Source organism: Myxine glutinosa, chromosome 6 (assembly GCF_964187855.1).
Source record: "Myxine glutinosa chromosome 6, kmMyxGlut1.1, whole genome shotgun sequence".
NCBI classification, from domain to species: domain Eukaryota; kingdom Metazoa; phylum Chordata; class Myxini; order Myxiniformes; family Myxinidae; genus Myxine; species Myxine glutinosa.
In genome coordinates, this window is record NC_136266.1 from 52843021 (window position 1) to 52857616 (window position 14596).

Below are 14596 nucleotides of genomic sequence, written 5' to 3' on the forward strand. Positions count from 1 at the left end.
GACGTACTCCGCCGTGCGAAGCTCCGGTGCGACGTGCGTCGGTGGGTGCCCGTGGCATGCCGTTGGCACCGGGGCGAACCTCTGGGCGGTCTCTTGCAGAGCGGAGCGCTGCTGTGCCACGGACCATGGTGCCGTGGAGTCGGGGAGGAACTCGCCCGGCACCCGCAGCGGTTGCCCGAAGACCAACTCCGCCGCGGATGCGCGCAGGTCCTCCTTGGGCGCCGTCCGGAGGCCCAGCAGGACCCAGGGGAGCCTGTCGACCCAGCCGCCGTCGTGGAGGGTGGCCCGGAGCGCGGCCTTCAATGAGCGGTGAAACCGCTCACACAGGCCGTTAGCCTGGGGGTGGTAGGCCGTGGTTCGGTGCAGCCGGACCCCAAGCCCCTGCGCAACCGCCCCCCAGAGCTCCGAGGTGAACTGGGGGCCGCGGTCGGACGAGATGTCTGAGGGGGCGCCGAACCGGGCGACCCAGGTGGCGATGAAAGCCTGCGCGACATCGGCCGCCGTTGTCGACGCCAAGGGCACGGCCTCCGGCCACCGAGTGGTGCGGTCCACCATGGTGAGGACATGGGTGAAACCCCGCGAGGGGGGCAGAGGTCCCACCAGGTCCACGTGGACGTGGTCAAACCGGCGTTCCGGCACCGTGAACGGGGCCAACGGGGCCTGGGTGTGCCGGTGCACCTTGCCGCGCTGGCACGCGAGGCACGTCCTGGCCCAGCCGCGGACGGCCTTCCGGAGGCCATGCCAGACGAACTTGTCGGCGATCAGCCTTTGGGAGGCCCTCGCGCCCGGGTGGGACAGGCCGTGGATGGCATCAAACACCTGGCGCTGCCAGCCCGCGGGCACGATGGGGCGAGGATGCCCGAGGGAGACGTCGCAAAAGAGGGCCGCGCCCGCGCCGTTGAACGGCACCTCGGTGACGCGGAGGCCCGTGACGGCAGTCCGCAAGGCCTGGATGTCGGGGTCAGCGGCCTGGTCCGCTGCCATCTGGGCATAGTCGATGCCGAGGTGGACTGCGTGGGCGACGGCCCGGGAAAGGCAATCCGCCACCGGGTTGTCCTTCCCCGCGACGTGCTGGATGTCCGTCGTGTACTCGCGCTCTCTGAGCGCCGAACGATGCCGAGTCGCTCCAGGGTAGCGAACCCCGCTTTTGCCACCGCCAGCTTCGTCGGCTCGAGGCGGCGTGCCCGGGCGTAGACCGGTGGCCCGACGGTGGGGATGTGATGGGCCACCCCGTGCTTGACGGCCCCCGCCGAGAAGGTGGGCCGCGTGAGGGCCGGGAAGCCGGCGATGAGGCGGGTGAATGCGTCCGCTGCCGGAAGCGTACAGACCAACGTGGCCGGAACCTAACCGTTCGCAAGCCGCTTGGCAAGCCGCTCGTTGAGCTGCTCGGCGAGCTGGGCAACGCACAAGCGAGCGAGCTGAACGTCTCGGCCTGGACAAGACGTCTGCGCTTGACGTCGACCAGGAGCCCATTAGCGCACAGGAAGTCCGCGCCAAGCAGTGCCATGGGCACGTCGGCGGTGACGAACGTCCATCGGAAAACCTGCCCTCCGAACCGCAGAGAGAGGCAGCGTTTTCCGTACGTATGGATGGGCGTCCCGTTCGCGGCAAGCAGCGCGGGGCCCCCACCCGCGGCATGCTTGTCTGACGTGCCGGCGGGAACGACACTCACCTGCGCTCCCGTGTCGCACATGTAACGGCGCCCGGAGAAGGTGTCCGTTATGAACAGCAGGCTGCTCGAACGGCCGGCGCTCATCGCCACTATTGAGCGCCGGCCCGGGCGTTTCCCGACCTGTTGAAGGAGCATGGCGGATGACACTGCCGAGCTTCGTGGCCGAACTTGGCGTGGAACCAGCACCAGGTGGTGGAGCTGGAGGAGCGCGGCTGGCTCCGCCAGGCCGGTGGAGTTGGCGGGTTTCCCCGCGGTGGCGGTTTTCGCCGCGGCGGTGGGCGGGGCGTGGCGGCGGTCACGAGGTGCGTATCAGCATGCTGCGTATGCTGTATAAGCTGATGCTGTGGATCAGCAGCATCAGCAGCATCAGCAGCATCAGCCATGAGGGCCGTGATGGCCACGCCGACTCTCGCCCGCGTGTCCGAAGCGGCGAAGTACTTGTCTGCCTCGGCTGCCAATGCTCGGGGTTCCGTTAGCCCGGTCCCGGCCAACGCGAGGCGAACCTGCGCTGGAAGTTGGCGACGGAAAAGCGCCCGGAATAGAGAACCGGGGGCTTCGTCGCCCAACAGTGACAGCATATGGTCCATTCGGACCGACGGGCGCGTGTCACCGAGCTCGGGGAGATCCAGGAGGCGGTCGGCCCGTGCGTCGTCCGTGAGGCCGAACGTGGCTAGGAGTAGCCGCTTGAGTGCCTCGTACTTGTGGCCGTCCGGTGGGTGGCGAAGGACGGCCACAACTCGAGCGGCCGTGCCGGTCCCGAGGGAGGCGACGACGTGGCAATAGCGCGTGTCATCGCCGGTGAGGCGCCGAAGCTGAAATTGGGCTTCGGCCTGGACGAACCAGACTTCGGCCTGAGCCTCCCAAAATTCGGGAAGTTTGATGAAGTTGGCCATGGCAATGGCGTCGCGTGTGGAAGGATCGCTCCGGCAGATCCAACGTCGAGGGGGTCACCAGTAAAGCGCGGCGTTACGCGCGCTGCTTGCGAGCAAGGAGGAAGCGGACAAGCGATAACTTATAAGCGTCTTTATTTCAGGAGCTCACTGTAACACTAGCCCGCTCTGGGCTGCGCGCCCCGTGTATATCCTCAGGCCACGCCTACCCCTCGGGCGTGGCCCTCGCCCACTTGGTGCGTGGAATGATGTCACCACGCCAGTGGGCTTTTGTGTCCACCACATATATATATATATATATATATATATATATATATATATATATATATATATATATATATATATATATATATATATATATATATATATATATATATATATATATATATATATATATATCCATACACAGCACGTGTTATATCCACTGCTGCCCACCGCTAGGTTGTATAAACAGGAAATGGTTGGAAGCCACGCCTCTCATCCACGGATATTTCTTGTATCTCCTATATTTCTGTTATGGTGTGAAAACCGACTCCAACAACTCAAATGGATTGTACTGAAGAGTACATTTATTTCGTGGCTCACACATGCTTGTCCAACATCAACATGGCGTCTCCCTCTCGAGCCGTAAAGCATCCACGCCCCTTCCCTTCCGGCAACACAAAGTTCAAGTATTCACACAAACACGTCATCAATTAAATAAAAGCCATAACATCCAAACATTACATACCAATTTATTTTATGGCTTGATGTGGCTTTTATTGAAATTCTACAAATACTGTTTAGATTTTGATGATTTGCGTGTGATATGATTTAACGGATGTTTATATAAATCGTTTAAAAAAAAAAGAAAGAAAGCCTTAAATTTCTGAAATTTCGCCTTTTCATTTGGGCCTCCCAATTGAAGCCCCGCCCGTAGAGTGGGTACCGTTACTAGTTACATAAATATAGTTAGGTAATTAGAATTTATCAATATTATCTCTTATTCGGCCTTATCAAATATTCAAATATTCTTATCAAATATCCTTATCAAATATTCTTATCAAAAGGGGACCAAAAAAAACAACAACTACCACGGTCCCCGAAAAGGCCAACCCCCGCTTTGCGGGGAAAAATGGCCTCTAAACGGTGGTTTTATTCGGCCTGCTGGGGCATGTTCAGCTACCAAACAGCTAGCTAGCGCTTGCCAAGCCAGCCGTTCCTTAGTAACGGCTTTGAATGGAGTGCTTGCCTGAGTGCTTAAGCCACTTGGCGAGCGCTTCTACAAGAAACTTGGTAACTGAAAACACACACACGCACGCACGCACGCACGCACACACACACACACACACACACACACAAACACACACACACCAGGTGGTATATATGAACCATGTTATGAATGAGCCTACATTGTGATTTTCTAATTGTTTTGATTGTATATATATATATATATATATATATATATGCCTTAAAAATTCCTGTATACATTGCAATGCTCATAAATGCCAGTGTTTGTGCCTTTATTTAATTGCCGCACATGTTTTACATCTAACATGCGATAAGCTTGAGAATCTTTTCACCTGAACCACATTTCAAATTTTTAATTGACCTTAGCAGCATTTCCGACTCCTAAAAAAGTGTGCATTTGTGTGCAGTGTGCATTTGATAATTGTATATCACTGATTTGCTCTGGGTGATAAAACAGCGAATTAGTGAGGAGAAATATGCAAATGACATGGCTTTTCAAGTACGCTACTAATACTATCCACAATACAATTAATCGGCACGGCCGTGTCCGCCTTTTATTTAAAGGTTGTAACATATATACACACAGTAGTTATAAGTCGTAACTAACTCCCGATCGAATGTGCATAGAATCACACGGATGATCATATTTATTCGCAACTAAAATATGCAGTAGTTCTCAGCTAAGCGGCGAGAGCTTGAAGAAGTATTCTGAACATACACCGCCTGGAGGTCTTACGGTATTTTATCAAACAAAACCGAGATTAATTATTGATTTGGTGAAAAAATTCCATCAGTATTAACAAAAGGAGAATATGCTTAATAAAGCAAAGATAACAACAACAAAAATTGGAAAATTGGTCTATCTGAGGAGATATATTTTTAAACGGGATTCTGAACATACACCGCCTGGGATTCTTACGGCATATTCTTCAACAAAAAACAGATTAATTAACAATTTGATGAAAACATGACACTCGTATTAACAAAAGGAGAATATAATTAAGAAAGCAAAGATTACAAAACAAATTGGGGATATTGTTTTTTTTCAACGGCAACAAAGAAGCTTTGAAATAGAGGCGTACTGATTTCATTCGACGTTGTTTATTTCATAACATTGCGACACTTACCCTTCCGTTATTATTGTTTTCATAAAGAGTCAAAGATGTGAGTAATTTTAGGACCAAGTGGAATAAATGGTTATGGTAATGATTAAACTGGGGAAAGAGAGGGGGGGGGGGTATTATTTTTAGGGTTGCGAAAAGGGCGGTCTCATCGGGGATCCTGCACTGAGTTTTGTTGACGTCATTTCCTCTTTCATTCTATCACGTCGTCATGGCGGCGGCAAGTGGAAGGAGAGCATGTTACCTGTGCGATCTTCCACGCATGCCTTGGGCCATGATCTGGGACTTCAGCGAACCCGTGTGCAGAGGTTGCACTAACTACGAGGGCGCAGACCGAGTGGAGTTCGTCATGGAGGCGGCGAGGCGGCTCAAACAGGGCTTGAACCGCACCGCTGAGGAGTCGTACGCGTCGGGTCGCCGAGCACTTTCGGATAAAGAAGAGGAGGACGACGAGGCCCGCGAGAAGCAACGCAACGCCGAAGCGATGGCCGAGCTGGCTTGCAGCCTGCGGAACCGAGCGGACGGATGGCCAGGTAGACCCGGAACCGTGCGGGAGACCCTGATGTGCCTCTCCGCTCATTGTCCCTTCTCCGTGAGGTTCAAGAAAGACCGCTCTTTCCTGGGCCGGGTGATCGCTTTCGACGCCTCGAACAAACCCGGCACCGATTTTGAACTCAAGGTCTTCGTGGAGTACCCGAGCGGGTCAGGAAAGGTCTACTCGAGCGCCTCTGGGGTCGCCAGGAAGATGTACCAGGACAGCACGAAAGACCCCGGTAGGGCTTTGTCTTCCGGTTTTAAATACCTGGAGTATGAGGTGAGGTACGGCTCCGGTGAGTGGCGCATTCTCGGAGATCTGCTACCGGAGGTAGTGAGGTTTTTCAAGGAGGTGGTGAGTACTGAACTTCTACCCCAACCCCACGGTGACCCCGGTTGTCCCGTCATGCCCGCTGCTTTGTATGCGACCTCCAGGGTGAACCGCGGCGTTCGCAAGCGCAAGACCAGCGAGCCCGACCCGGAAGCGGGAACTACTTCCGGTAGGGTGACCAGCCACGCGCATCAGCAAACGCAGCGGTGGCTTCAGTACCAAGCGGACATGCTCAAGATGACCGTGGCCTCTGGCTTCCTCCCTCCGTCGAGCGTTCACTCCTCCAGGTACAACCTGGCCGTTCCGATCGACGCCAGCATGGTCAACGGCCCTTCGCCGATGGCCGCGCTCATGTCTGTCGCGGACAACCTCGGCGGTGTAGACCCCGCCAAAGACCCCGCGCTACCGTCTGCGGCCGTCACGTCCAAGTGTGGCTCCAACTGCGACTCTCCTTTTCCCAGCACCACCTTCGGCTCCCGCCAGGCGCCTCCTCAAAACGGGGACTTCTCTGCGGTCCAGGCGCACTCGTCGAGCGTGTACCCTCGCGGCGTGGAGCAAGGTGCGGTCGCGGTGGAGACCCGCGGGACGGCGTCCACCGCCGATAGACCCCTGCGCTGCACCATCTGCCAGGAGCACCTGGAGGACACGCACTTCGTGCAGTGCCCCTCGGTGCCGCAACACAAGTTCTGCTTCCCGTGCTCGCGGGAGAGCATCAAGGCACAGGGAGCGGAGGGAGAGGTTTACTGCCCGAGCGGTGGCAGGTGCCTCCTCGTGGGTTCCAATGTACCCTGGGCGTTCATGCAGGGAGAGATAGCTACCATTTTATCTGGGGATGTCAAGGTGAAGAAGGAGAGAGACACCTGAACGAGGATGGCCCTAAAACGACCAACTGTTTGATAAGGAAACGTATAAAGTCAAACTTTGCGCTGAGTTACTTGTGTGAGTACATAATTTGTGGATGGATGTTCTTTGTACATTTATGCTGTGTGGTTCACTGATCATGCGCTGCTCATCGTGCTCGCCATATAACCAGATATTAATACGAGTTCCTTTACATGGAACTTTGTGGTAGGAGGAGGCAAATTTGGCCCTTCAAGCGTGTGCAATGGTTGCCGACCTATGGTTGTTTGTCTGTGCTCCACCCCTTTCTGTTTTGATGCCGAGTGTCAAGCAAGGAAGCGGGCACGTACCGACTTTGGTATGACTCGGCCAGGGCCGGGTTCGAACCTCCGACCTTCCCAGACTCGGAACCGACGCTTCGACCATTACGCCACCGAGTCTGGTCATATATTCAAATTGAAGTCTTCTTGTCGCTTCGTCGAAGTGTATTGATTATTAATTTTTTTTTCGTACGGCTTGCAACCTGCTTGTTTTGATCCGTAAAAAAAAAAAGGAAAAAAAATAAATAAATCCCAATGCACTTATCATTACCTGCCGAATGTTGATTTTTTTTTTTTTTTTTACAGCCCCATGTGTCGTTGACTCCACCCGTGAAGAGGAATTCATGGTTTACATTCTTCACTGGAGTTATATCATGTACACTGTTACTTGTGCTGCACAATACTTCTCACGCGACGACGTCCTCTATTATAGCCGATTCTCCGCAAATCATGTAATTTTAGCTGTTGGGTGTATACTGTTTTAAAGAATTAAAAACTTAGTGTCATGTGCCTTTACACTGTTGCCTGAATAAATTTTATAGCCTTGAATTCAAATTTCTTGTTTTTCTTTTTGCATGTTTTGAAAGCTAGTTGCGTATTCGTTTTTGCTTTTGAAGATGTGCAGCCTCGCTTTTGTAGTCTGTTGTGTGCCGCTGTCTGTCAATAGAGGATGTCGGAGAGCTTTCAAGGCAGACATGATTCGAAGTAATGTAATCAAATATTCTTCTTTGGTCCGAGTTATTCCATAACTTATGGGTGTCAGCCAGGGATGATATTTGTTTTTGACGCAAGTGTTTCATGAACCAGCTGGCCAGGCTTCACATTTTTTTTGTTTTTGTATGCAGAGTCGAGGCTCGTGGATGAGCTCGGAATGGATCAGGATTCAAACAGAAGGAAGCAGAAGACGGGAGAAATGCCAACAGTAGCGGAGGGAAGATAGACGAAAACGAACAAACAAGGAATGTGGGTAACTATGAGGGGTAAGGGAGAACATTAAGGGTGGACAAGATGGATTATAAGCAAAATTGGGGAGGGTTGGTTTTAAAGGGTGTAGAAAATATGGTTTTGGATTAGGGATGATCTGAGATGGTGGTGAACACCTGTCTTGAAGACCTCGAGGAAAGAGTGAGATTGAAGAAAATGTGGATGTTGGTTCCACAGGTGGGAAATAAAGAGGAGCAAATGAACAGAGGTGAGCAGTGATCCTGGATTTAGGTAATTTCATTTGAAGAGGTTTGCTGGTGGACCGTGTGTGCCCTGCAGAATTATGGGGGTGACAAATCACAGAGAGGGCAGAGGGTGCAAGCCCAAAAAGGAGGCAGTAGAATGCAGATTGGCCACCACTCTATCGGCAATGGCAACGTGATAAGCCCATAGACTCAGCTGCATCGTGGGAGATTCCAATGACCTTGAAGCCCTTGGCTAAAGGTGCCAGGAATTCGGCTGAATTTGCCATGTGTGCTCATGATGATGCACCTTATCTTCATGAAGGACACCGTAGAATGGGATAGGAGAGAGTTTTTTTTTTTTTGACACATACCAATGCCCCCAGTGCTGGCAGAGGAATGCCGCAGCATGACATCCTTCCGATGGATGGTGCACACATCCATGCATCACGCTGCATGTGAAACGCCAGCCTAACAGTTGAAAGCTCGGCCGTGATTCTAACCTAGGCTAGACCGCTCAAAGGTGAGTGCGCATACCTCAAAGCTATTCTGCATATTGATTTAAAAAACATTTTTACAAGCAATTAAATATTTGCTGGACATTTTTATGTAAAGTCTGCTTATGATGCTGGCAATGGAGAACCCTCCCCCCATCCGGCTTTCATTATAGCTTCCTGAGGCTGACAGAGCATCTCAAAGTCCTAATTATGATGTCACAGAATGAACACATGTTCACAATGCCTTGCCCAATTTTTTTAAGTTATTTCGTCAATACAAGCAAAGATCCAATGATATCGGGTACTGGCCTAACTGGATTTCCATTATTACTCAACCTGCAGCGTGGCCATCCCAGTGTGCATTGGGGTATTGTCATTTTGCAACCACAGAGGTCACTTTTAGACTTGACCTATGATTTCAGTGTTATTTTTGTAATCGTACCTGCATTTTTAACTATCTGGAGTCAAGGAAACTTGATATAGATCATTGTGACGTGCCACCACCTGATGACATTGAAACAATTATTTTAATTGCAAGGCTGAAATTGATCTACTGCAGGAGCATTTCAAGCTGGCTTTTGTAAGCCATTGTGTAACGTTGCCATTCTGGTTACCAAGATTACTAGAGCATTGTCTGCTTGTTATTACTATCACAGTTGATCAAATTAATTAAACCGTTTTTGAAATGACTCAATATGCAGATTACATTAATATTGCCCTTTTGTCTTTTTTTATTATTATTATTTCGTTTGTGTGCGCCACAATGCTGCGGGGTAGCATCGTTGGCTGAGTGCACGGCTGTGCCGCTGATGCATTGCCCTCTGCTGGTTGGGGCAGGAATTTGGAATTTGTTCAGGGTGCTGGCGATAGCTCGCCTACTCTTCACAAATGATACCGTGTGATCCTTATCATCCACCAACTAATGTAAGCACACGGGACACCTGTTCAACGTCCATCCGAGGGACGGCACACACATTGGTGAATCACCCTGCCTGTGAAACACCAGGATTAAAGTTTATAGCTTGTTCAGGATTCAAATGAAAAAGCTTTGAGGCAACTATCTAGAAGTCCAGGGCATACAGCCAGCATGCACATGAAGTGAAAAGCAATTGGTTCACTTTGTCTGTCTACAGACATCAGTCTATGATCGAGGAACTACTTTATGTCAATTGCATTTATGTTTTTGAATACTGACGAACACATAAACCTGCAGTTTAGCAGTACTTTGGCTCTGAATTTGACAAATTGTACGGAATCTCATCCTGATCGTGCATGCGCAGAATAAGGTAATTTTCTTTACTCTGGCAAGCAAGCAAATAATATTGGGGTGTAAAAGACGGTGTATCAATGGTGGTAAACTTCTGAAAAAAAATTCTACAACCTTTGAAACCTCTTATTTCAATAGAATTATACAGTGTGTTCAGACCCCTTCACCTTTTTTGCATTTTATGTTGCAGCCTTATGCTGTAATGGTTTAAATTCATTTTTTCCCTCATCAATCTACGGTACACTCAATACCCCATAATGACAAAGAGAAAACAGGATTTTAGAAAGTTTTGCAAATTTATTAAAGAGAAAATCACATTGACATAAGTATTCAAACCCTTAACTCAGTACTTAGTTGAAGCACCTTTGGCAGCGATTACAGCCTCGAGTCTTCTTGGGTATGACGTGACAAGCTTTGCACACCTGGATTTGGGAATTTTCTGCCATTCTTCTCTGCAGATCCTCTCAAGCTCTGTCAGGTTGGATGGGGACCGTCGATGGACAGTCATTTTCAGGTCTCTCCAGAGATGTTCGATTGGGTTCAAGTCAGGGCTCTGGCTGGGCCACTCAAGGACCTTCACAGAGTTGTACCGAAGCCACTCCTGCGTTGTCTTGGCTGTGTGCTTAGGGTCATTGTCCTGTTGGAAGGTTAACCTTCGGCCTAGGCTGAGGTCCTGAGCACTCTGTTTCAGGTTTTCATTAAGGATATCTCTGTACTTTGCTCCGTTCATTGTTCCCTCAACCCTGACCAGTCCCCCAGTCCCTGCTGCTGAAAAACACCCCCACAGCATGATGCTGCTGCCACCATGCTTCACTGTTCGGATGGTATTGGGCAGGTGATGAGCGGTGCCTGGTTACCTCCAGACATGACTCTTAGAATTGAGGCCAAACAGTTCAATCTTGGTTTCATCAGACCACAGAATCTTGTTTCTCACAGTCAGAGTTCTTTAGGTGCTTTTTTGAAAACTCCAAGCGTGCTTTCATGTGTCTTTCACTGAGGAGATGCTTCCGTCTGGCCACTCTGCCATAAATCCCAGATCAGTGGAGTATTGCAGTGATGGTTGTCCTGGAAGTTTCTCCCATCTCCACACAGGATCTCTGGAGCTCAACCAGAGTGATCATCGGGTTCTTGGTCACCTCTCTTACCAAGGCCCTTCTCCCCCGATTGCTCAGTTTGGCCGGGCGGCCAGCTCTAGGAAGAGTCCTGGTTGTTCCAAACTTCTTCCATTTAAGAATTATGGAGGCCATTGTGCTCTTGGGAACAATTAATGCAGCAGAATTTTTTTGTAGGCTTCCCCAGATCTGTGCCTCGACACAATCCTGTCTCTGACCACTGCAGGCAGTTCCTTCGACCTCATGGCTTGGTTTTTGCTCTGATATGCATTGTCAGCTGTGAGACCTTATATAGACAGGTGTGTGCCTTTCCAAATCATGTCCAATGAATTGAATTTACCACAGGTGGACTCCAATCAAGGTGTAGAAACATCTCAAAGATGATCAAGAGAAATGGGAGGCACCTGAGCTAAATTTCAAGTGTCAGAGCAAAGGGTCTGAATACTTATGTCAATGTGATATTTCAGTTTTTTCTTTTTAATGAATTTGCCAAACTTTCTAAAATCCTGTTTTATCTTTGTCATTATGGGGTATCGAGTGTAGATTGATGAGGGAAAAAATGAATTTAAACGATTTCAAAATAAGGCTGCAACATAACAAAATGTGAAAAAAGTGAAGGGGTCTGAATACTTTCTAAATGCACTGTATACTTTAACACTAGAATGCAAATCGCCTTATTGGTGCTTTCACAAACCTTCTGTTTCGCAGTACTTGGACAAAATATTCACACCATCTCATGCCCTGAGAGCAGAGCAACGGTGAGATTCAGCATTGCGACAAATATGATGGTGTCCAGCGTAAGGTTACCATGGCATCACGCCTGTTATTCAAAGTTCATGGACAAAACGAATAGATCTTGCTTAGAAACACAAATCAAGAGATGAAAAGACCCTTCCCATGTCCGTTTTTTCTGAAGATTATGTGGCGGTAAAGTGTTCTATGAACCCTTTAGTTTGAATTGGTTTCCCCCAAGAGTGCAATGCTTTTTCTTCTCTCGTCTCAACCCGCTCCTCGGTCTACCTAGCCCATCTTCACACGATAATATCCCACAATCGTCATTTAATGACGCCAAACAAACAAGAAAGGAATTGATTTTATTTTTTTGTTAATTTTGATTTTGAAAATGATGCATGTTCAGTTGTCACTGCGAATAATGACTTTTAAAATAGTCAACTTGAAGAAAAGCACGGCTTCATGGAGCCAAGAGAGTAATGAAAACTTTGATCGATTCGGTCCGGCAAATTATCACATAGGTAGGAAGTTCAATAATAGAGGCAGGCCTCAGCAGGACAAAATGATTGTGGAGGAAACCTTATTTAGTCTGGTGGATGTTAATTGACACGGGGCATTTATTGGCTGTTGTGGAACAATGTGAGAGGGTTACCTCAGGATATTTTGAAATTTCAAGCACGATCTTGTAGTTTGCTCCTCTCCATTTAAAAAAATAATACATCGTTTTTCATGGTAAGGGGGAGGAGGATATTATATCTTATTTTACCCCAGCAGACTCTGTGGTGTAATGGTTGGAGCATCCTCTCTGAGTCTGCGAGGCCGGTGGTTCAAAACCCGTCTGAGTCGCACTGAAGACTTTAAAAATGGTACTTGCTGCTTCCTTGCTTGATGTTCAGCATTTGAAAGGAATGGAGCATGGACAAACAACCACATGTTGGCATTCAGTGCTCCTGGCAGGAGAGCTGAGCAGTCCAGCCTGGGATACAATCTCAACCCAGCTATAAATTGTCATTCTGTTGTTTCCCTGGTAGGACCATTGATCGATGCTTCCCCGTCCCTCGGATGAACGTTACACTGTACTAGCCTCAATTGTTAGATATTTAAGATCCCACTGTGTCCTTCATATAGAGTAGGTGAGCTATCATCAGTACCCTGGATAAATGACAAATTCCTGCTCTGATTACCACTGGGAAGGCAAAGGCAAACCACCTAGTGTAATCCTCACTGTGAAGCTGCTTTCGCAGCACCGAATCTGCCTTCAGGCAGAATACCAGAAAAAAAGAAGTGATACTCATACAATTAACAGGATGAATGTACTGCGGAATAAAGTGACTTGGAAGGCTAAAAGTTCATCAGTTTGGAGTAAACTGTGTACGCACATGTTGAATTGTTATGAAATGTCGGGGTGGGATGTCCTCTGGAGACACAAGTGTGGCTGGGGGTACTTGTTTGTATTCTGATGCAACAACTACCACAAATAATCCATGATTTTCATCTGAGATCAGTCGTTGCAACAGTTGTTGCTTGTGCAATACTGGATAGACTTGGCGGAAGGGAAATTTGCTTTATGCCGCATTTGCACTTGCGAGAGCATAGCGCCACTCAGAAATGGTGCACTCAAAACCGATGCGCTCGGGCTCACTCACAAGAAATGTGGAAGCACGATTCGCACATGGTGAACTTGGCTTGTGCTTGCTAACCATGTTCCCAAGACCATGAACCAAGGTCATCTTTTCAGTTTATCAATGCTGCAGTATCTGCCTGTCTAAAGGTCAAGCATTCAGTTTATCGATGCTGCAGTATCTGCTTGTGTACAGGTCAAGCACGTGTATCATACTTTCACAAAAGTCACATTTGCATGGGCCCTGCCTCAAACACGGTGACAATTTGATAATAAAGCCAGATGAATTTGTGGCTGACCCTTCTGCAAATGAAACCGAGAATTGTGAAATTGTTTTTGAACAATGTGTCGCATTGTTTCACCCTAAAGAGCTCTTTTGTTCGACTCTCTTGCACCTCGGATCACGGAAAGCAAAGGATCATGTGTTTCATTTTTAAGCAGGTTTTTTTTCCATGAGACCGCACTGTGTCGAGAGCACGTTTTGTGCACTCAGCCTGTGACCCTCGACCTTGCCAGTGCCCAGGCCGTTTAGCATGCCAACAGTGATTCATCACACGGCAGAGCTCGGTGGAGCAGCTGAGAAAGGATGGCTGGGAATGCGCATGGCAGCTTGGAATACGTGCCCATGTACGTCTGGCGCTTCCAATGCTCACAGATGTTTAATAGCAGCATTTGAAGTACGTGCTCGAAATCGGAGACACCTGTGCAGGATATTTATTTAACACCTTCCTCATGCAGCTCACAGTATATCTTCCAGGAAGTCTTAACAAAGAGTTCCAGAAACTTCTTTTAAAGATCAACAGGATTTGTTTTGATGAAAAGGATGCAATCACAGCAGTTCAACGTAAACTGAATACAGAGATAAATCTGTCGGAACTCCCAACTAGGTGTCGGTCATATTCAGACCACATGAGCAACAATGACCTCATGCACACCCACGACATTAGCAGTAGTCTGTCTGCGTCCCTTAAGCTGCGCTTCATCCCCAAAACTAAATAAAAAAACAAAGTAGTGAAGCTACGTTTATCTTTTCCGCCAGACCAGGTTTCAGACAATGCCAGAAAAAGCAGGACTGGAAACACCACTGACTTGCAGCGACACCCATAAATCTCATTGGTTTCTTAGGAACCCCTTCCTAATTAGGAAGCACCCTTGGGCAGCATCTGTACATGACATTCCAATCTGCCAGCCTCCCAAGAAAGCCAGCCCAAACATTGCCATTACAACCTAGCAAGTTTTGCTTCATTGCCAGTGAGAGAAACT

General features: G+C 48.8%; 1 protein-coding gene across 1 annotated transcript; it reads left to right on the top strand.

The window, feature by feature from the left end:
- Positions 1–5056: 5056 nt before the first annotated feature.
- LOC137429795 (interferon regulatory factor 2-binding protein-like A) lies at positions 5057–7487 on the top strand. Its single transcript, XM_068120049.2, has one exon. It carries the CDS (start codon positions 5125–5127, stop codon positions 6640–6642), a length of 1518 nt encoding a protein of 505 aa, XP_067976150.2. The 5' UTR covers positions 5057–5124; the 3' UTR covers positions 6643–7487.
- The last annotated feature ends 7109 nt before the right edge of the window (positions 7488–14596 follow it).

Excerpts from the sequence above, each read along its gene's own strand:
- LOC137429795 (XM_068120049.2), top strand. The coding sequence starts at position 5,125 with ATGGCGGCGGCAAGTGGAAGGAGAGCATGTTACCTGTGCGATCTTCCA.